The sequence below is a fragment of the Accipiter gentilis genome, chromosome 11 (genome assembly GCF_929443795.1).
Source record: "Accipiter gentilis chromosome 11, bAccGen1.1, whole genome shotgun sequence".
In the NCBI taxonomy this organism is placed as follows: Eukaryota; Metazoa; Chordata; class Aves; order Accipitriformes; family Accipitridae; genus Astur; species Astur gentilis.
The window spans coordinates 21,163,474-21,184,600 of NC_064890.1; the positions used below are offsets into that span (position 1 = coordinate 21,163,474).

The following is a 21,127-nucleotide window of genomic DNA, read 5'->3' on the forward strand; positions in this document are numbered from 1 at the left end:
TTTGTACCTGCAATTTCCTTTTTTTTTTTTTTTTGAAGGGCTTAGTTCTTAAGACTGCAGTTTTTCAGTATCAACTTGGTTAAGAATTAATAATAGGCTTATGTTAGAATTTCTTTAAAGATAATATGCAGGCCCAAAAGGCATTAAAATCAAAACACTTAGTTCTTAAAAACTTAAATTAAAATAGGAGAGACTGAAAGCACAAAGCTGCTATTTTTCAGTTGTAAGCCTTGATCCTTCTATAGGAGTTACGGGAGCATCTTCGTCTTCAATTCAGGCTGCTGCCTCTGAGAAAAGAATGACTCCAAGGAAGGGCTGAAATCTTTCAATGAAGTATTGAGGTAAGTTACTGAGTGGGTGGGGTTTGTGTTGGGTTTACTTTATTATTTTTAACGTAAATTCTTAACGATTGCTAAAACCATTGGTTTTTCTAACCCTTCTCCTATTTGTAATATATAGGAAACTCCCCTATTTTTACATTGCCCTCCCTCAGACTGTAATAAAGCACAAGCTGTTAACAGTGGGAGTTCTCATTGAGCTGAGTTTGTGCTGCACCAGTCCCTGCAGCAGCAGACAGTTCCCTAGTGCATAATGGTATGGTGAACCTGCAACAGTGATACTGGCTTTATTTAAACAGCTAATTTCAGTACATGAGCAACTTCAGAAATAAACTGAGTAAGTAGACTTAACAGCTTTTGCTTCTAAGATTAGGCAGGTGTAACAATTACACAGTGCAGCAAGAAATACTTCGTAGTACTAAAGGTAGGAAGGGGAAGAAGTAGAGATCTGCATCAGCCTTTTCAAAGAACTTAAGTCTTCTGAAGGGTATATAATGGAAAGTATCTATTGAGATGTATATTATGCTCCGGAAACCTGTGATGATGCTCCCCCGACATTGCCCCTTTCCATTTGGCCTCCTTCCCTACCCACCAAGTAAAAGTGAAGGAAACCTGTTTGATTGCAGGATTTGGCCAGTGAATATTTACTAGGAATACTCATAGCTTCTCCTTGCTCCCCAAGAGTAGTTTCTGAATTTACAAGGAACTGAAATCTCAATCTAGAGCAGTTTAAATTCCAGCATAAGGATATGATTGATTATATATGTACGTGTAGAAAGTAGATGTTTACAGTTGTTGAAAGATCTGTCCTTTAAAGTAGCATTTTTTTTCTGGCACTATACAGAGCTGAAAATAACAAGCTTGCATTTAGGTATCTCTAAACACAGGAAAAATAAACATATAATTAGCAAATAACACTTTCTAATTACAGATTATTTAGATTTTATAAACTTAAGCATTTTAGTCTTCCACAAATACCTTAATCCGTTGCTTTATTCTTGGCAACAAGAAAGAGTGATTCTTCACCTTCTTGGTTTCCTTGCAAAGCTGGCCCAAAAGTGCTTCATTTCATAAAACAAGTATGCCAGCCAGAAATCGTAGCTACAGTGATGTCCCCAGCTTCGGTATCAACTTGGGTTCCAAGGGCTAGATCAATGCTGAAGCTGTCTCTGCCTCTTTCTCTCAATTCCTTCTTCCAATTTGTTGATTTACATTGGCAGTTTTACAGGAAAAGATGGACTCCATTTCAGACAGCATTTTTACCTTACACTTGACTATCTGGACACAGACACAAACCAAGCCTTGGTACAGAACCAAGGGCAGTTGCAGCTGAAAGGAAGCAGAACTGGTGAAAGACTGCCTGTGACAGATGTAGAATTTCAGGAGAAACACTGGCTGTCTTTGCTCTTAGAAACGGATGTGAAATGAACAATCAAAAGTAGTTGTAGTTGCTCATGTTTATCTAAAGAGCTGATCTAAAATAAGTAGTTGCATACTAAATGGATCAATTACATTTAGGAATCGTACATATAAAAAATGAAGCAAACCTTCACAGAGTTTGTCATTTAACTTCAGGAATTTTTGCAAACACCCTTTTAATCTTCCGTGTCATATGTTAAGCGGATAGTGATACATTTTTCATGTAAGACATAGCTGAGACTAATTATGTAACCAGCTAACCGAGAAGGCTGTGGCTAAACAGTCTTGCTTACATCGGTGATAAACTCGGCTTGTGGTTTTGTTCTTGCAAATAGAAAGTGAAGTCATTTGTACGAGAAAGACTCTTTGAGTACTAAGTTACAAGGAAAGCTCTTTGGGGGTGGGGAGGGGGGAAAGGGAGTATTTAAGAATGAGTGCAGGTAATAAAGCGAGAAAAGCAGCATTAGACTTTTGTCTGATTTCTGCTACATATGAAAAAGTGCTCTCGGATGCAAGGGAAACGCACACTCTTGCATTGCAATTGAGATACAGCAAACAAGTGCTTAAATCTGGTATCGCCTTTCAAGCTCCTTTCCATTATGGAAAGAACTAGAAGTGTTCAGGAGGATAGGAATGGTCCTGGAACAGCTGTAACTGCAGTAAGAGGGGCAGCACAACCTCAGTCTTGTTCTCCTGAATGCATGTCCAGTCTCACCAAGGGGATGTGTGAAAGGGCCAGGACTTGAGAAAAGGGGTGTGACCAGTGTTTCAAATGCGTTACGAGTTAAATTGCTTTGAGATTGTGTTCTTAAGGCCGAAGTGAAATGGATGGCAAACGGAAGAACCTGAGACACATTCTGGCTTTTCTCAGTGTTAACAGATAAAGCATATTTTATGTCGGATGCAATACAACCATCCTCCAGGTCTCCACCCCAAATTCATTCGTGAGAGAGAAGACCCATAGCAAGTACTTACTATGGCAAGGTATAAGGTAAATACGGTCTGATCTTTTTTCCCAGCTCTGAACGCTCTATTACTTAGTCTACTTTGTGAACTGGAGGTTGCTCCTTGATCTTTGGTTCTTCTAGTTCTTGATGGGAGAGTGATCTGTTTAACCCTGTTTTGAAGCAGATTTACTTTCAGCATCTAAAAACGGCCTCCATCACAGAGTTCCACAACTTTTTTTCATGCAATTACTTTATTTAGTTTTGCAACACAGGGTGTCTTAAATCTCAGGCTGTAAGGCAGTGATTATTCACCATCTCTGGGTGAAATGACATGGTGACATGCTTGCGTCCAAATCATTTGTTAGCCTTGCTCTTTACAGGAGTAAATGCTGCTTGTAAGAAATTAAGTCAGTCAGACTTCAAAAGGCAATGCATGATCCTATGCAACGTTTGACCTTTGGGGAATTTAACAAGACATCCTAAAATAAATCTCATTCTACAGCAGCATTATACATGTTAAATGCATTTTATCTACAACTGCATTCTGTGTTTAAATATCATAGATGTAAGAATTTATGGATGGACTCTTCTATGTCTTTTGCTTTATTCAGGTTAATTCAGCCCTCAATTATTTGAATATGCTCACCCTATTTCCGTTCTTATTAAGAAAAGCTATACTCTAAGCTAGGGTTGTCTGATCAGTCAATACAAAAGGAATTTTTCTATGAAGAACTTGAATAGTCATGAGAAATTTATGACTTTAAAGTCCCTTCAGACTTCCACCAAGTAAGTTTTCAGAGTGTTTCCCTTACCTGCACCATTCATGCAGTAACTTGAGGCTTCCCCCTATGCCCCCACCCCCCAAACGCAGAAGAATTTGTAATGCCTCACTTCAACTTTATAGAAGGGGTGAGACTTCCTTAGTGCCCTCTTATATCTAAGGGAAGTTAAACCCACACTTTGTTTCTTCCATGCAAATACACTGAATGTTAATCTATGTTAGAGGAGAAAATAAGCTCTACTTTTATTGTGGAGCTAAAGACAGACAACACAGGCCTTGGAGACGAGAAGATTCATTTAAGAGGGAGGAGATGGTTTTAGTTTTATTCCAAGGACTGTTTGTTTATTGAAAGCAATCACTGGGGGAAAAACTGCAGTAATCTTCATCCCAGTTTGACAGCTCCCCCTTCTTATTCCAGGTGTGGGCTACCATAATATTCACGGCTGATGTCAGAGGGGTTACCCGTGCTGTCACAGAAGTCGTACAGCCACTGGTGCTATGGTGCTGCACGCACTGCACGTGTCGTGATCTAGTCCTCTGTCTACAAACCCAAACAGGTTGCAGATCCCAAAACGCTGCACTTTTCAAGAACCACATATGCAGAGCAAGATGCAACAGGACCTAAATAAACTTCAGACACTGTTCAAAACTGCAGTCCAGGATCTCTTTCCTGCCTCTTTCTATGTATTTTACGTTTCTCTACCCCAAGCAAATACACTCAACAGGCCAATTTGAGCTGATGGCTTCTATTTTCATCATCGGTGAGGCTGTGAGCAGTAGTACACACTACTACCACAGCTGAACACCATCCCTGGTGTAAGTCGGTCAGTCCAACAGGTAGCACCCAGACACCAGAACCAAAGTCTGTGGAAGGTTCCAGTCAGCCATGCGGCTGACATTCAGCAAGATTAAACTCTTCAAATGCCTCATGTCCATGTATTCAGTGCCACTTCAGGCATTAGCTTGAGATGCCTATGCTCCAAGCATAATAGTCCTAGGTTTCCTCTGTAGTTAACAGAAGCAACTTTCTGCAGAGGGAGTCTGACAACCAGGGATTTGGAAAGCTGGAGTAACTATACACCTAACTTCACCACTGCAGACATTTGTCCATGCTCGGGCAGGATAAATTTTAGTTCAGGTTCTCAGACTGTGGGTTACAGTGTGGGGGGAATTACATAAAGTTAATGATTAGGCTTAACATAAGGGCCTACATCCTCACTCAAAAGTTTTCCTTTGTATTGTTCCAAATTCTCAGCTATTTGCACATGTATTTCCTTCTGTCTCGTGAATTGTTTGATGTTCAAATTGGCTGTAAAGGAAGCTGAATTTTTGTCCAAAGACAAGTCAAGTAGATAATACTTGAGTGATTTCAATTTCAAGAGCAACCAGAGACTGGACCAACAAGTTCTGCAGGTTGCCTTTGCCAGATCTGCTCAGCCTGAGGAAGCCTGCGCAGCAGCAACAGCCACCCACGGGGGAGCAGGCTCCACCCCAGCAGATCAGTTCCTCTGATACATCATCTAAAGGATAAAAAGAAAACGTGGTCCTAAAAACTGAAACATGCATGGGTAAAGGTAGTTCCTGAATGAAGCACACTTTAAAAAAAAACACAAAACCCAAACCACTTTATTCAGCAAGAATTTTTTTACTCGAGTTTTCAGTCAGCAAGGAATAGTTTTCTGCCCATGACTGTTTCGGGAATACTGATTTTTTACACTAATGGAGCTCCTGTCACATTACAACTGGCCCTAACCAAAATTCTAACTTTTTTTCCTTAGTTTACCCCTGAACTTGTTTCATTCAGCAATCTAGGCAGACATCCTTAACAAAAACATCTAATAAAGGAGACTACAGAGCATGCTATCTTATTCTAGTTTATAGAATGCGACCCATGGCATATTAGATTATTCCTTTCCAAAAGGACTACTTAATAAAGAAGGGAAAACAGCACCTATCTTCTTAAAAGTGTATTCAAGTGAATATTTTCATAGGTAAATTTTTGCACTGCAAATTAATATCATTACAAGCAGAAGAGGGGAACATTATTTTTAAAATTCTTTTTCATGTGAAATCCAAGTTGCTGCTTATTCATGAAGTGGTAGAATAAAGATAACCATCCGTTAATGCTCAAATCTGTTATGAGACAGTGCTCGTCAAAAGGTCCAACTGCTTTTTAAGTGAATCTTTCACTTTAATTAGCTTGGTAGCCTACAGGGCACAATTAGGTATTGTGATGAAGCTACAATGACTATGGCTTTCCTATGTTGATAACATCATTAAATTTCACAGAGGCAATCTGACAACTGAAGGGGTTACAATCCTGCAGATACATCAAGTAATACATCTTTGCACACATAGATTACATATCAAATTATTGCCATAGCACAAACCTGTTCCATTATGTATCTTATATAGGACAATTAGGACATACCTGCGCTACATGATGAAACAGCTACCCAAACCAAGTAGACAGGTTTTACTTAATACCACAAAACTTGTAGGTAGCCTCTCTCAAACATATCTAACAATACAACTCAGTATTAGAGTATATACTGACTAGGAATGCATTGTAATATTTATGTAAGAAACAGGACGGAGCTAAATACTGTTCAGTACAAAGATTTTCCGTGCCTTTCCACAGAAGTTGAATTGCAGTGCTGGAATGACAATTTGCTGCTCTCTTAGATTATTCAGTCATCAGCAAAATTACATCAAAAGACTTACTTAAAATTCACAGTCAAGATGATAGAGGAAGTTTTTCCAACAGTACTAATTTTGGTTTCAAATTTAAAGTAAAAGGAGGTAGTGCAGTAAGGTTCAACCCAATTTTACTGATGCCAGGTATATTTGCCAGTGGCCTGTGGGTTGTCTTGTAATGTGATATCTGAAGAGGGTTTGTTTCCATCAGTATGTGTGTGTAAGAAAACATCAACTGGTCTCCTGGTTTAACATCTTCTCTTTTGTCATACCTGTAAAGAATAAAGGCTTATTTACATTCCTCTTTACCTATTAAACATCTCCATTATCACAAGGTCATGTAGCATCCAAGATGAAACACAAAAAGAACTGTAACATTCTCAGTTATACCTCTTGATTAAATAAACTAGTACTGGAGGAGGAAATAGTATTTTTGAAGAGTTTAGGTAGCCAGTCATTCTATGCAAGTCTTTCTGCTGCTACTGTGATATAAATCAGGACTCCTAGAAAATTTCTCACTAGTACTCTAGTTGAGTTCTATGGAGAAAGGACACATCAAAGTCTAAGACTGTAGAAACCTGGACTCATTTTTAAGTTTTACTCCACAAGAATTGTGGTTTGGATAAGCATGGGGGTTTTTTGTTTGTTTTGTTGGTTTTTTTTTAAATTGAGAAAAAAATAAGTTATGAGGCACTTTAGCAGAAAACTTTCTCTTCTGGTAGTCATACATTAAAGTAGGAGCCTCAGAGAATATAGCAGGGAGAATAATTCCTTGAACACTGTAGGAAAGAAAGAACAGCCTGGCAATTACAGTATTAACTTGGCACTTGTTATTTCTGGGTTCAGTTCCCTGATCTACTACATGTTTGGACAGGTCACTTTGGGTCAGTTTTTATAAACCTGTTTAGGTACCTAAATATATATAAATCATATATTTTAAAAAAATTATATAAGAAGCAACTAGTGAATTCTAAAACTATTTAGCATGTACACTTAGTTATTTCTTAAAAGTAGTTATATTCAATCTAGCCATAGAGAGAATTTACAGACTGAGAAAACAAGTGATTTAAGCATTTGGCAGGGATGTGAAAGATGTAGGTTCAGTCACTCTCTGTGTGATCTAAGCCCAGAACTTAAGTTTGTTATCTCACAGAGCTGTATGAACCTCTATAATTTTCTAGAAATTGAGATAGTTCTCCCTCACTGTCTCATGAAGACACGGTTCTATTTCGCAACAGTTATTTATTCATTCACTGAAGAGAGTCAGGTGGAATTTATAGCCTAAGGGTTAGGATGCTCATATTGGACATGGCAGCCTGATTGAGTACCCAATCCAACAACTTCAAAGGGGAAGAATAAGGTAAGTCCACCCCAAAACACTCTGTAGACCACTGTTAAGTGTGCTTCCAAAACCAGGAGACCTGGATTCAAATCTTTGCTCTATATCCCAGAAAAACATTCTACACTAATGCTGGGCAACAGTCCAGAAGACAAAGGTTAAGATGGAAGTTACTTACCTTTAGTTTATGACAAGACAGTCTTCGGCATCTAACTATAAAAGCACGTCCATGCACTGTAACCCAAGCGAAGAGCAGTGCCTGGTTCTTCACCCCTTCTATTGCCCTTTTCTGTGAACTGTTTTCTACCAGCTTTTGGAGCTCCTATTCTTAGGCACCTGATTCCTCCCATGCATTTCACAAGCAACTTACTCAAGGCTGTGGCTTTTCTTACAGGCATGGACACTGGTAGGGAAGTGGTGGTGTAATCCCAACTCTACACACTCTTAAATGCACCTAGATGCAGCCCAGATTTACTCCTTTTGCCACATGTGTCTTTGCAGGCCTGGCCTCTCATCTGCCTGAATTCTCTGTGAAAAACTGGAAACAATATCAATTTATATTTTTACAACACTCCCTGACACAGCAGTCATTAATGTTTAAGATATTTAAAGCAAGTAATCTACAGCAAACTAGAGGATTTGTGTGGATTGTTAACTAAAATTTTGGCAACCCAGAACAGAGCCCAGGCTGACAGAATCCAGAGGTGTCAATAAATGCACCATATAATGCAGAATTAGACTTTGCACACTGAACAAGTGCTTTCTTCTAAAAAAGCCTGCACACTAACTTCATCTGCTATTTCCAAAAAGATTGCAATACCACTTAGGATAGTACATGCATCCAAACTGGCAGAAGGAATGCCCTACTTCATAACAACTTTACCAACTACTAGTTTTGCATTTTCTTCATCAGCAAATAAAGGGCCTTTCATCTGGCTGCAAGCATCTCTGGATTTTATTATTTTTAAATACTTTAAGCTTACACAGCATATTTATTCTTGGTTCAAAGAGACTGCACTAATTGAAGACAAGACTGTAACACCTGTCCTGTGTAAGAACCTGAATCAAGCTTCTTTCAATCACCCTTTGAAGAAAAATAATAGATCTCTTGCATTTTTCTTGAGGCAAATAGATCTAATCTAAGCACGCCACCGAAAGCTGTTAACTTTAAGACACTTATTTATAGATTGTAGTTAGTTAGTTAGAAAGACGTATTGTTAGTTAGAAAGATGAATCATCAGCCTTCATAGCCGCTCTATCAATAAATCTGTTTTCACCAGATGTACACATTCTATGAAGATGGTAAATGAGTTTTCTCATTTTCAGACCCATCTGAAAGGCTGTCACTTCCTTGGAAAAAGAGAAAATGGACAGCTGGTGCCACTAAACTTTGCACTATTGTGCTGTGTCATGGTTTAACTCTATTAACTCTATCCCAGCCAAAACCAGGACATGCTGTCAAAGTGGTAGTCCCGTGTATGATGCTTAGTTGTGGATTTTGCCTGATTTTTTCAATGTGAAACTTCCTGGTGCATCAGCCCTCCCTTGAGGCTTTTTTATGATGAGTAAAGATAAAAGTGAGAGAGACAAACTGCTCTGTAGCTGCAACACTATGAAACAACCATCAGTGACAGGAATATTATTTGTTTACCTTCCAATCCCACTACACTACAACCTTGCAAGCCCAAAACAATCCAAAACCCACCACCCCCAGAAAGCTCATGGAAATTAAGAATTGTATATAGCGAGTAGAGTTGTTTTCAGAGCAGTGTGTGTACTTAAGTATATTCAAAAACCAAAGATTGGAACATTTTAGCTGTCATGCGTGTTCTATCACTTGTACTCTTAGATTAATGTCCCCTGATTGTTGATGGCTTAAGACTTTCTCTAGACTGAACATGCAAAAAACAATTTGAAATAAACATTGGATGGGTAACTGTGAAGGCAATTCAGCTTCAAACTGTCCATACCATCACAATATTATGAGAGAGTATGGAAATAAAGTAAGACCTAGCAAGCTCGTTGGTTTTTATAATTTCCCTAGAAGCATACTTCCCCCCCCCCCCCTTCTCCCTCTTTACTTCCCAAATGCTTTTATCTCTAAACATACCAATAATTAAATTATGTTTGTTCATCTGATCCTGAAGACTGTAACTGGGGAAAAAGAACTGCATGCTCAGAGTACTTCTTAAATCAAAATCTGCTTGTATTGCTAGTATTACTTGTATAGCAAGTATGAAGTGAGGCTTTGTGTCACTTTCTGCTGAATCATTTTCATTAAGATCACATTTTAAATTAGAAACCTACACTTCAGCTGAAGAGGTAGGCCTAAGAATCAGAAAGGTGCCTTTTTTTTTGGTCTGCATCCTGAAAAGCAAACAATGCAATCCCACAAATGTCTCCTACTATTAATTTAAAAAATTCTGATTCTTAAAACTGTTGTACATCACTACTGGTCATGGTGACAAAGCATTCAACTGCTTTCTCTCAGAGCCAATGGACGTGACCAATAGTCCACAACAGCAGCATCAATGCAATCTATGTGAAGGACATTCCACATAAAAATAGACTTTGTATATTAATATGCAGATAAGCCTCACATCATTCAAATACAAACAAAATGAGAAGATACCCCCACAATTATATACACTGTTCTGCCAAGAGCAGAAAAGTGTTCATCTACAGCTGTGTTTTACGAGATCTAGTGAGATGTCAAATGTAGCTGCATTAAAGATATTGGTGTTTTAGTAAGCTAACAATTTTTTTGTACTTTCTGATGTCTTTTAAAGATTCTACGCTATTTAGGCAAACCAGAACCAACTAAAACAATTAAAAAAACGTTGCAGTGCTCTAGTTCTGAAATGGCAGCACCGCACACATCAAAATTCTCTGAAGATTCACATTGTTCTTGACCTGGCTTAATAAATATGCTGAACCAGAAACAGTATCTGTGATGCTTGCCCCTGTGCATATACAAAAAAGGAAAAAGCAGGCTGCTATCTTTAGATCAAAATACCTCATTCATAACATACCTCCAATCTGAATTGATTTCTAGAAACCGAGAAACTCCTGTTTGTGCTGCAGCTACATCAATATGAACAGAGACATCTACAGAAACAAAGAAAATAAAGTACAATTTCAAAATTCTAAGAACACTCTGATTAATAAATTAACGAAATAGTAACAGAAAACATGCATGTAAATAGTGTGAAGTAGTAATATCCAATACATGTAAAGATACACTAGCAGAAAAAAAAAGCAATTGAAATTAGGCTAACATACCTCAAGCCAGCTTTACATACCTGCTGTTGAAGGTACCAACTCATGCAACTTCTGAATTGCCACTCCTCCAGGATAATTGAAATGTGAAACATATAAAGATGTTGCTGAATAAGCAGCATTAACTAGAAGATGCATTATAACAAAGAAAGATCCAAGTTTGTACAGCCAAGATTTCCGGTAGTTATTCAGACTGTTGGGGGCGGGGGGAAGAGTAAGAATAAACTGTTATTTTTCTTTCATACTCGTCATTGACTATTGTGACAGAGCTTTTACGAAAACCGCACTGCTAGATAATAAAGATTAATGCAAACTTTATTACAATCGTGTGTATGGAATGCATACAAATTAGAATATTCTCATCAATAAAGCTAAGTATTTCTGTGTTTAAAACCTTTAGCTATGAATGTATTCTCTTTCAAAGAATTTCACAATTTAACTTCAATGTGTTTACTCAAAATACGCAAGTTTAACTATTTAATACAAACTCCACATTTCATGAGCCCCACCTGTGCATTAAACTACCTCCTAAGGTAAGTTGTGTTAACAACACAGTAGTACACTGGAATGTATCTTTTTCTCTGGTGGATAAAATACTGAATTGTAACAGCGTAACAGTAAAATCAGGGCTCTGTTCTTGACACTGACTCAAACTGTCAAATGGTCCTGCCAAATGATTTAACTTTTCTTTGTTTCCATTTCCCTCATTAGACAAATGGGTACAGTGATACAGACCTCCTTCCTAAAGCGTATGAAGATCTCAAATCCAAGAGATTTGAGAAGATCTGAAGATCCAGACTCCAAGATAAAAAGAAGTGCATAAAAATAGTAATAATAGTTTAATAATAGTTTTGCTTTTCTTTTGCATTTTCAAGAAGAAAAAAAAAACAAAACAGAATTTCGAACTTACATTCGCGAGCACATTTTAGCAGCCACTATGTTGAAGACAGGGAAAGTATATATGATAAAACGCAGCTCTTTGTGTGGGAGAAATGAATACAAGAAAATAAAGCCCAGTGCTGGCAAAAGTAGTATCCGAGTTCTCTTTTCTGCTACACCTAAAGGCACAAATACAATGCTGCATCCCAAAGCACGAGGCAGGGCTGAATAGAAATACCACAAGAAGGGGGAGGTCTTCAAGGTGAAAAGGAGAGTTAAGGATGCTTTCACTGCTGACAAGTAAAGAAACTATTCTTTACAGTAGTACATGCAAATTTTGCAAATATGCAGTATACTTTATATATATCGCATTCTTCCAGGCATTTGGGTTTCTGCCTTACCCTTTGAGAAATAAAAGCACTTGCGTAACTACATTCACATCACCCAACATCAAATGGTGCTAATGATGGGCAACCTGAAAAACCAAGGGGAAGAAACCTGGCTTTAACATTGGTAGAACACAAAGAAGCAAGAAGGAACAGTCAGCAGAGAAGAGTTAAAATTTACAGAAAGATCTAAGAAACAGACATTGTCTCATAAGCTTCAAATAATGAAATACTAGATGAAAGGTAGAATTTAACACTGGAAGTGAGTCTCAGGAGTAGGTTACATCAAGTCTTCGCTTTGGCTGGTAGTGTTCAATAGGTCTTTTTCCCTGGACGTTTCAAAGGATACTCCCCAGTTGGAACTTCTGTTCAAAATTGTGTTATACCAGAGCACTTTCCCCTCTGGCCACACAAGTTGCCTCCAAAATAGAGAATCCACAGCAACTGTTAGCCCTAAAAGAATTAAAAGAAATACAAATCTGCGTGAATTAAAAACTAGGGAAAAGCAAACTAGCACATCCAAATTGCACATTTACTGATGAGATCAGCATAAACTGGAACAAGCATTGTAAGCCTCACCCAAAGCCACAGAGAAGGTTGAATCTGTCTGTCTTGCAGTGGAAATGCAGGGGAGGGAGGCACTTCTTAACAGAAGCACGTTAGATAGGAATCTGATTGAGATTTGCCCCACTTCAACCCCAGGTGTGAAAAAGAGTGGTTTAATTCGTTTGTTTCAAAAGAACATTAGAGCATTTTATTTAATGAATGGTAATAAACCCAGGTTAACTTCAAATGGTACTAAATGGATTTTTATTGTAAAGCTAGTAAGTTAAGATAAACAATCTCTAGAAATTTGCTACTGTTTATTAGGTCTGAGGGAAGGAGGGTAAGGGATAAAAGGCAAAAAGACAGAACAGTAGCAAATCCATCAGCCACATCTCTTCCACTCAGCTCTCTGAAAACTGCTCTGGTATTTAAGAAGTTTGCCCAGAGATGGAATGGGAGTACCAGTGACTAATTCCCATTGGACCTCCAAACTCTTATGCTGTGAGGTGCCTCCAAATGCACATGGCATGATCTTACTGTTTCTACTGCCCACGCTGTGGAAGGAACAGCACACTACTAGAGGTCATCATCAGGCATCTGACAACAGCATTTTTAATTAGGTAGGCTGGCAGAGAAGCTTAGAGTATTTACATGCATATGCATGAGCCTTCCATGGATCGGTAGAGACAAAGAGATTTTTCAGCCTCTCTAGCATGGATAATGACTTAAGCTATTAAAATTAATGTAATAAAGAAACAGAGCTGAACTGTGACTCTCCCTACAACCTTCTTGCCCAGTATCCCAGTCTGTCACACTGTTGTATCTTATCCTGGGATTCAGCTTATCGTCACGGCAATAGATACTACAGCTAATAATGCAGGTGTAGCTACAGCCAGGTACTAATTATACTCAAGTCAGCTTGCATGTCTAAGCCTTTTTAAGACCAGGACATCATACTGTAAGCATCTAAAGGTGGGAGTCACAGTATCTTTCTACTGCTCCATGCACACCTATTTCCTCACATGGAAATTTTCAAAGAAATAAATACCCTTGTCATATTACTAGAAAATGGAGTCAGATTAAAAAAAAAGGCCTAAGGGCCAGGTCACCAGAGAAGTCAGTCCAGATTTCTGTTGAATTTACTACATGGCATTTGTTTTTTCCAAGCAAATACTTACCCAACCAAAAAATTCCAGAAGGAACAGCATGGGAAAGCACCTTGAATATGGAGATTCTTTTAGTTAATAATGTCACCAGAAGCATGAGGCCTAAGAAGATGCAGAGCTCTGATCTGAAGACTATAATTGCCAAAGCTGAGAACCAAATGAATGGCCTTTGCTTTTGCTGTATCCAAAACGTCAATGCCAGGAGCACTGCAAAAATAAATAAAGCACACTGTCTCACACACTGAACTATTCATTTTCTAAAGGGCAACACTTTTCTCAATACTAGTGTCTTGTTCCTCTAAGTTCCCACCAATGCCCTCTTGGTCTTCCTACCATTTCTAGCCCAGAATTTCTTCCTCTATTAGAGATATGCAATTTGGAATAATGCACAACTTTCTACTGTTGGTGCTTAAGTAATGAGGAAAAGTGTAACCACAGAAGAAACACATGGGAACTCTTCCTAGACAGTATATTTAATAGCCTTTGGGTAAAAAAACCCAAACAAAAACAAACCCCAAAACCTTGAGGAAGTACTAAAACCCATTCAAACTAAGATTCATAATTATTATTGCTCAGTATCAGCTGAAGAATTATTCTCTTGGTTGAGTATATCCTGTGTTCACGACAACAGCACCCCATTTCAAATATGAAAAAGAGAGTACAGACTACCGCTCAGGGAGAAGAACTATAAATCCATTTGCACGGTTAGCTGGAGACACACCGTAACTCTACAGATGAAGTTGCCTCTACTTTTTCCACAGTTTATGACTACATAGTAAAATGGTCATGATCCTAAGGAATATGTATGAAATATTAATAGTACAAAACCACGAAGCAACTTATATTTTTTAATACCTACAGAAATTATCCAAGTTGTTTATTACTACACAGTGTTTATCTGACAATTCAACTGCTTTTTGTTTTTTCAGTTCTGACCTAGACAGGTTCTTACACCAACCTCATGATTTTATTAGTTGAACAACTTGCACTGAAGCATTAAGTGACTCAGCTACTATCTGTCACATGTGGTTAATCTTCCCTCTCATCATCTCTAGTGAAAAACTGTATGTGTAAAGTAATGTTTTGACTTTGATTCCCCCCCCCCCTTAAGTGTACAAACTGCTACATTTGTAGATAACTCCAGAAAAGGAAGGTGGAGAGGTTGCGGTGGGAGTTTGTTCCACAGTCTCATGAGAAAGCTGTTTCCTGAGTAGACAAAGTTCACAGATTTTTTTTTTTTTTTTGAACTGCAGATGTACCTACTGCCTTTTCAATAGCTCTATGTTTTATGCATCAGGTATGTGTACCCAAACCTTTAGTTAATCAAAGCCATCTGACAAACTCCACATATACTCAGATTCAATAAAACTTGATTCAATGGTCATTGTAGGCATATACAGTAAAAAAAAAAAAAAAAAAGAAAGAAATCACAACTGCTTAAGTCTTCTAGCCTTGCTACCACACAATTTAATCAAGCACATATATTATTTGTCTATGTCTGACCTCACATTTTCTGTGCTTTAACTACTGACTTATTTGAAAAGAATTTTTATATTTTAAAATTATTGCTATGCAAATACTTACCAAAAGGGAGTGCAAACACATTAGGGAGGGTTCGTGTACAGTAAAACATCAAATGAAACTGAGTAACTGTGATGAGACAGAAGACTGTTGATGTAGTTGCTCCAAACTGCTTTCTAACTTCTTTCTGCAACTTCCATAATGTGTAAATCACACTGAGCCCCAAGCTTCCTCGGACTATTAGAAGAATAAAAATGGGAATTAAGAGTAATACCGGACGTATCGCTAATGAACAACCATGTTACATAACATAATGGGAAGAAGTTATGAAGAATAATACTGAAGATACCACAGTATAGTCCACTTCAAAGAAAGAAAAAAACAAACCCAAACCTCGCCATTAGTTTGTTTATTTTAATCCACCTTTAACTTGTCTGATACTTTTGCACAAAGGTCAATGCTCCTATGTCCACGTTAGTATTTTCTGAAGCGTACACAGAAGCACACATGGGAGCGTGTTCTCTGAAGACACTTGCTTTTTCTAAACCGTCTGACATTTGTTAGTACCGACTTTCTCTGTGCTGTTAGTAACCGCAAAGAGGGGGTGGAACTGCCATGCTAGCTTTAAGTACTGACAGTCTGCAAAATCCCTCATTAAGGAAAAGAATATCACATTTTAACCACTGATCCAAACACTGAATGTTAAAACAATGTCAGCCATTAGTCCAGTAGTAAAAAATCTGTATTCTGATGATTTAAAGTTCTCATACCTATCAGCTGCGAGTAGAACTTGGACATTCTTAGCACAGAAAGTACGTATATAGCTGGGCTGGAAAGAGCAGCAATAAAAATTGGTCCAAGGAACGTTCTTGGGACAACTCCAGGAAATTCATGATGGTCATACTGCAAAAAGGAAAATCTAAGTAAGACAGGCAAATCAGAAACAAAGGAAAACTGGGATAAATCATGTTCACATTGCATTTGCCCTACTCATATAGCATGGAATTGCAATCTTTAATAACAGTGTCCAAGAAAGCACACCTTCTTTTGAATTTACCTTATCCAAGTCCAGTTGGTGGTATACCACATCATGGATAGCTTGTAGGTTAAAGCTTTCCTCCACTTTTGTAAAAGGACAGACAGTTAAATGAACAAAGGCCACAACAATAATTAGCAGCAGCAATGGGAATGACCGCCCACTCGAGCTCCTCTTCTGAGCCATACTGGGTTTGAAATTCACGTATACTCTATTATTATTAAAAACAAAATTAAAAGAAAATACATTAATAACACAGTATAAAGCATACAAACAGAAAAAGACAGATTGATAATGCAAGGAAAACTTACTACAGTACTGTAAAAGTTTAAATAAAGGCTAATAAATGAAATAATCCATCCAATTTTTTTTATACATTCAGTAAACTGAGTAGATAGCCAAAAATGCGTTCAGACAGCATTTCGGGATTTATGTCACCTTCTGTAAAGATTTTAGTTTTCACCTAGAAAAACTCAGGCAACATAGACCCTACTTAACAGAGTATTTCCCTTTGTGTTCTATACTGCCACCACTGCCGGGAGTGCCATCTCAATTACGTCCATGCTTTGCGGGAGAGACAGCTTTGTAATTTACTCTCGCTTTAATCGCACATTGGATTTACACGTGATCTTTCGAACACACTCTCTCATTTGTCTAGGACTCTGAAACTAGTGGGAGAGGAACCGCGAGGATGAGAAGTTGCTCAGAACAGAGCACTTCGACCTTTTGAGTTTGCCGGTGGCTAGGTCCGGACTCGTCAAGTGAAGGACGAGCCCCCTTCGGCACCCACACCATGCATCACCATGGCCCGAGGATGGTCTGAACCCCATCCTTCCTACTGCTACCCAGAAATGAAGGCCATCTCTCCCCAGCGCTCAGTTTCACAACACTGCGCTGAGCCGTTCTTATGGTAGTGCTTCGGATGTATGTTACGAAGATGATAAAATCACGTGTCTGCGTGATGCCAGAGCAAATAAAGCATAGGTACTGTCATGGGTAAACAGCTCTTCTTTCCTAGTTTCAGATTACAAACCAGTAAAAAACAAAACAAAGTTATTTTCCATGGCCGTTTCCAGCAAAAACATGGTAATCTACTTCACATTCTTTTAATTTAAGCTTCCCAGTTTTTGCTAAGTCTACAATTTAATGAAAGACAAGAGATTTTGGTTATTGTTATTCTTGTTCTGTTCTCACAGAAACAAAGCTTTAAAAATAGCACCTGTAAGGTACAACTGGGGTTTTGGTTAGAGAAATTTTCTCCCATGTTTTGGTCTAAATATGTCCATCAAACGGATGTAACACAGTTGGCAGATTTGCTAGGATCAGGTAGCAACTGCCTCCTCGAGTTACCTTTTCCTGAACCGATGTTTGTCCTGCTCATTAGTAAAAATAAATAAAGAGTGAGCTAATAGTCCTTATTTTCACAGCTAACACCAATAAATCCCCACATTTGTGTACTTCCTGTAAACTGTATGCATCCCCATATTATTTATGTGCATCAGTGGCTGAAACTCTTTTTCTCATAATTGTTGCTGTTACAGAATGTAACTGAAGCTCTAACTCCGGGCTCGAAGACAGAGAGTTCTGTGGCAGGTCCTTAGGATTTTTGGCTTGTTTTGCAGTGTTAAGAGCCTAAATAAACACAACATACCAGGAAGTGCGAAGAAGTCTTTTTAATCTGTGCCTAGTACTACTTCTTTACAAGGATAGATAAAAATGGGTGATGCTACGATGGAATCCTTCTTCCACAGCAGCAGTAAAAGAGGTATGGGACTGCCATCAGGAGCACCTCAAGAAGCGTTTGGCAGGAATTAAGCCTCTGCACAGGATAATTCATCTTGCACAGGTTCTTGTCTGTAGAAAGCTCTCTTGCTGAATTCTTCCAATACACACAGAGGCAGCTCACGTTTCTGGCCAAACTTACCTGAGCGAAAAATGGACTCTGAAGGATCAATTCACCGCCGCATATAGCAACACAGGCACTTGAGTAGCTTGTGCCATGTGAAGTAGCATGTAATACACCAGCACGGTAGGTATTCCTCACTCCCAATTCACAGCTTCTTAACATTTCACGTATTTTAGGACAATGAATCCTTGTAAAAGGACCCAAGTGCCAAGAAGCTCTATTTTTTCCTTCTTAACGATTATCAGTTGTATAATAAAAAGATGTTACCTTCACCTATAAATATTGGAATCATTATGCTTTGACCACTCTACAACATAGCCTGCTGCTGACATCTTTAGCTGATCACATAAATAATCAGTTTCCAACTTCCTAAATCATCAGAATGACAGGGAAACTACATAACCCATACACAGTTTATCACAAGGCTTTTTTTTTTTTTTTATCTTGTTGACTCCAATCCTTTTGTATGCCTGAAGAAAGTAAGCTTGCCAGCAAACTCATACATTTTGAAGGTAATTACATGCATTATACATACTGAGATTCCCTGAAGGGAAACACGCTAGCAGATAAAAAAACAAAGCATGAAGACAACACCTAGGTTTCTGAGATAGAGCCTAATAAATTTAGTGGTCTTGTCAAGACTCCAGATAACTTGCTGTCAAAAACTGATGCTGACAAACCTCAAAATTCAAGTGGAATTTTTGAGACAAGTAGATAGTGCATTTGACGCTTAAAATAAATTTGCTATATAAAGGCAAAATACTTGCAATTACAACTTTTATTCTTAAGTGCCAAAACCACAGAAACAGATTTTCACTTAATAAAAATATTTTAATAATGGAGGTTTGAGGAATACCATAAGTGAATACACATAGTTTTATCCATCATTAACGTTCTAACAACTTTAGAAGAATCTTTCTCGGACCTGTACCACAAAGCCACACTGACTGCCCCCCAAATGTCTACATCAAGACTGAATCATAGAAGAGCGGAGACTTCCGATGCATTCATCCCTTCCTGGGATTAAACTGGGTGAAACTAAATTGTTTTCTTACATTGAAAAAAAAAAAAAAAGCCAAAGCACTTTCATCAAAAATGGTTTATTCTGTTCCTGTACTTTTTCTGTGGAAGTGTCATTGGTTCCAGCAACCGACTTTTTACTCTTCCCATGAAAAGTCTACCACATTTAGCTCACTTATGTTTTTCAGACACTCTTCAGTACAAATAGGTTAGAGTCTGGCAGCCAAACTGTTGAATCTGTCTGCGGAGACTGCATTTCACTCCCTCACATGCTCTGTATGGAGCAATCTAAGCAGAACCACCGGGAGCCTCCCACCGTAAGGTCCTCCCTCTTTGGCTTGATCCAGCTGTGGGAAACCTATGTTCTATTATCTTCAACTTTCATGGCTTTTGCCCTGTGCTTTAACAGCTCTTCCAACTTTGCTCTCAAGCTAACTTCTGAATGAGGTCAGATTTAAAACCTGCAGCTGCTGGGATCGCTTTTTCTTCTTTTCTAAGAAGGAGCACGACAGTTGCTATTCTTATACACATTTCCTCATGAGTGTGGGGACTGGCTACAAAGAGAAAAAAAAAAAAAAGAAAAAGAAAAACCTCGGACAAAAAAGAGAAGAGAGAGTTGAGGCAGAAACGAAGCCTGGGACGGCACCAGCTATGAAGGTACGACGAAGCTGTGCCGGAGGCGCCACTCTTCGGACCGGCCGGGGAAGAAGCGCACACAACGCCCCCGACTGAGCCCCCCGTCCCCCCCCGCCCCCGCAGCGTGTGCCCGGCGCTCTCTAGCGGCCGGCCCGTCGCAGGACGCCCGCCCGCCGCCGGCTCCCCGCGGGCGGCGCGGCCTTCTCCGCTCCCCGCCGCCAAGCCACGCCGAGCGCCGGCGACGGACGCGGGACGTCGAGCCCGCCGAGCCGGGGCGCGGAGGACGGACAAGTGCCGGCCGCCGTCAGCCGGCGCCTCACGGCGGGCTCGGCGCCGCCCGCCCCGTCAGGTCGCTGCTGGGCAGCCCTGGGGGCGGCAGGACGAGGCCCCGCCGTCACCCGCCGCCCCTGAAGACACCGGCACCGGCCCCGCGGCCTCCGCACGGGACCCCCGCGGCGGAGGCGGCCCGGCCCGCCGGCCCCCCTTAGGAGGCGGCTGCCCTGCCCTGCCCCTGCCGCGCTCCCTCCCGCCCCACCGCCGCTACCGCTACCGCGCCCGGGAGGCGGAGGGCCGGGGCGGGAGGAACCCGCCTGGCAGCGCCCCCGCCGCCCAGCGCCCCCGCGGGGGACGGGGGTCCCGGGGACGCCCGGTCGCAGCCGGGCTGCGGCGAAGGAAGGGGGCCGTTGGCGGCCTCCCCGCTCCCTCCTCACGCGGCCGTTACCTCCCGTCCCGTCCCGTCCCGCCCGCGGGCGCGGCGCCCTGCGCCCGGCCCGTCCCGCACTCACCGCCCGGGCGTCCACGTGGCCGCCCCGCACAGGGCGCCGGCAGGAGAGGGCGGGAGGCGGGAGGCTGGGGAACAGCCCCGCGCCCACGTGACCAGCTCGCCGGCCAGCCATGTTAGGTGAGGGCAGAGCGAGCCCCCGGCAGCGCAGGGGCTCCCTAGGCGGCTGCCAAATACAAATGGCGGACGCCTCCGAAGCCCCTACGGAGCATCGCGCCTGCCCGTTCTCAGGATGGCGGCGGCGCGCCAGGCCGACGGCCGTTGCTTCCTCAGACAGCTCTCTACCACGCCCCCGGCCCTCCGCGCACGCGGGGAGCTCCAATTGGCCCGGAGCGTGGCGGGCGCCGATTGGACCACGTTCCCTCCGCTCCCCCGCCTCGCACCAACGAGCGCCGGCGGCCGGAGCGTGCGTGGGGCTGACGCGGAAATCTGAATGGAGCTCGCGGGCCG

The 21,127-nt window shown here is 40.7% G+C and overlaps 1 protein-coding gene across 1 annotated transcript; it reads right to left on the reverse strand.

Moving 5' to 3' along the window:
• Nucleotides 1–5,110: 5,110 nt before the first annotated feature.
• ALG12 (ALG12 alpha-1,6-mannosyltransferase) lies at nt 5,111–20,776 on the reverse strand. Its single transcript, XM_049813738.1, has 10 exons — nt 20,682–20,776; nt 16,356–16,545; nt 16,069–16,201; nt 15,362–15,535; nt 13,790–13,984; nt 12,415–12,518; nt 11,711–11,934; nt 10,824–10,993; nt 10,554–10,629; nt 5,111–6,454 (listed from the first exon to the last, which is right to left on the reverse strand). Exons 2-10 carry the CDS (start codon nt 16,518–16,520, stop codon nt 6,223–6,225), a joined length of 1,473 nt encoding a protein of 490 aa, XP_049669695.1. The 5' UTR covers nt 16,521–16,545; nt 20,682–20,776; the 3' UTR covers nt 5,111–6,222.
• Nucleotides 20,777–21,127: the final 351 nt, after the last annotated feature.

What these genes read in the sequence shown, in the direction of transcription:
- ALG12 (XM_049813738.1), bottom strand. Translation starts at nt 16,520, where the DNA reads ATGGCTCAGAAGAGGAGCTCGAGTGGGCGGTCATTCCCATTGCTGCTG. An exon ending in TGTGTTTGCACTCCCTTTTG is followed by an intron (nt 13,985 to 15,361) that starts GTAAGTATTTGC and finishes TTATTTTTGCAG; the next exon opens with TGCTCCTGGCATTGACGTTT. An exon ending in GCTAAAATGTGCTCGCGAAT is followed by an intron (nt 10,994 to 11,710) that starts GTAAGTTCGAAA and finishes CGCCCCCAACAG; the next exon opens with TCTGAATAACTACCGGAAAT.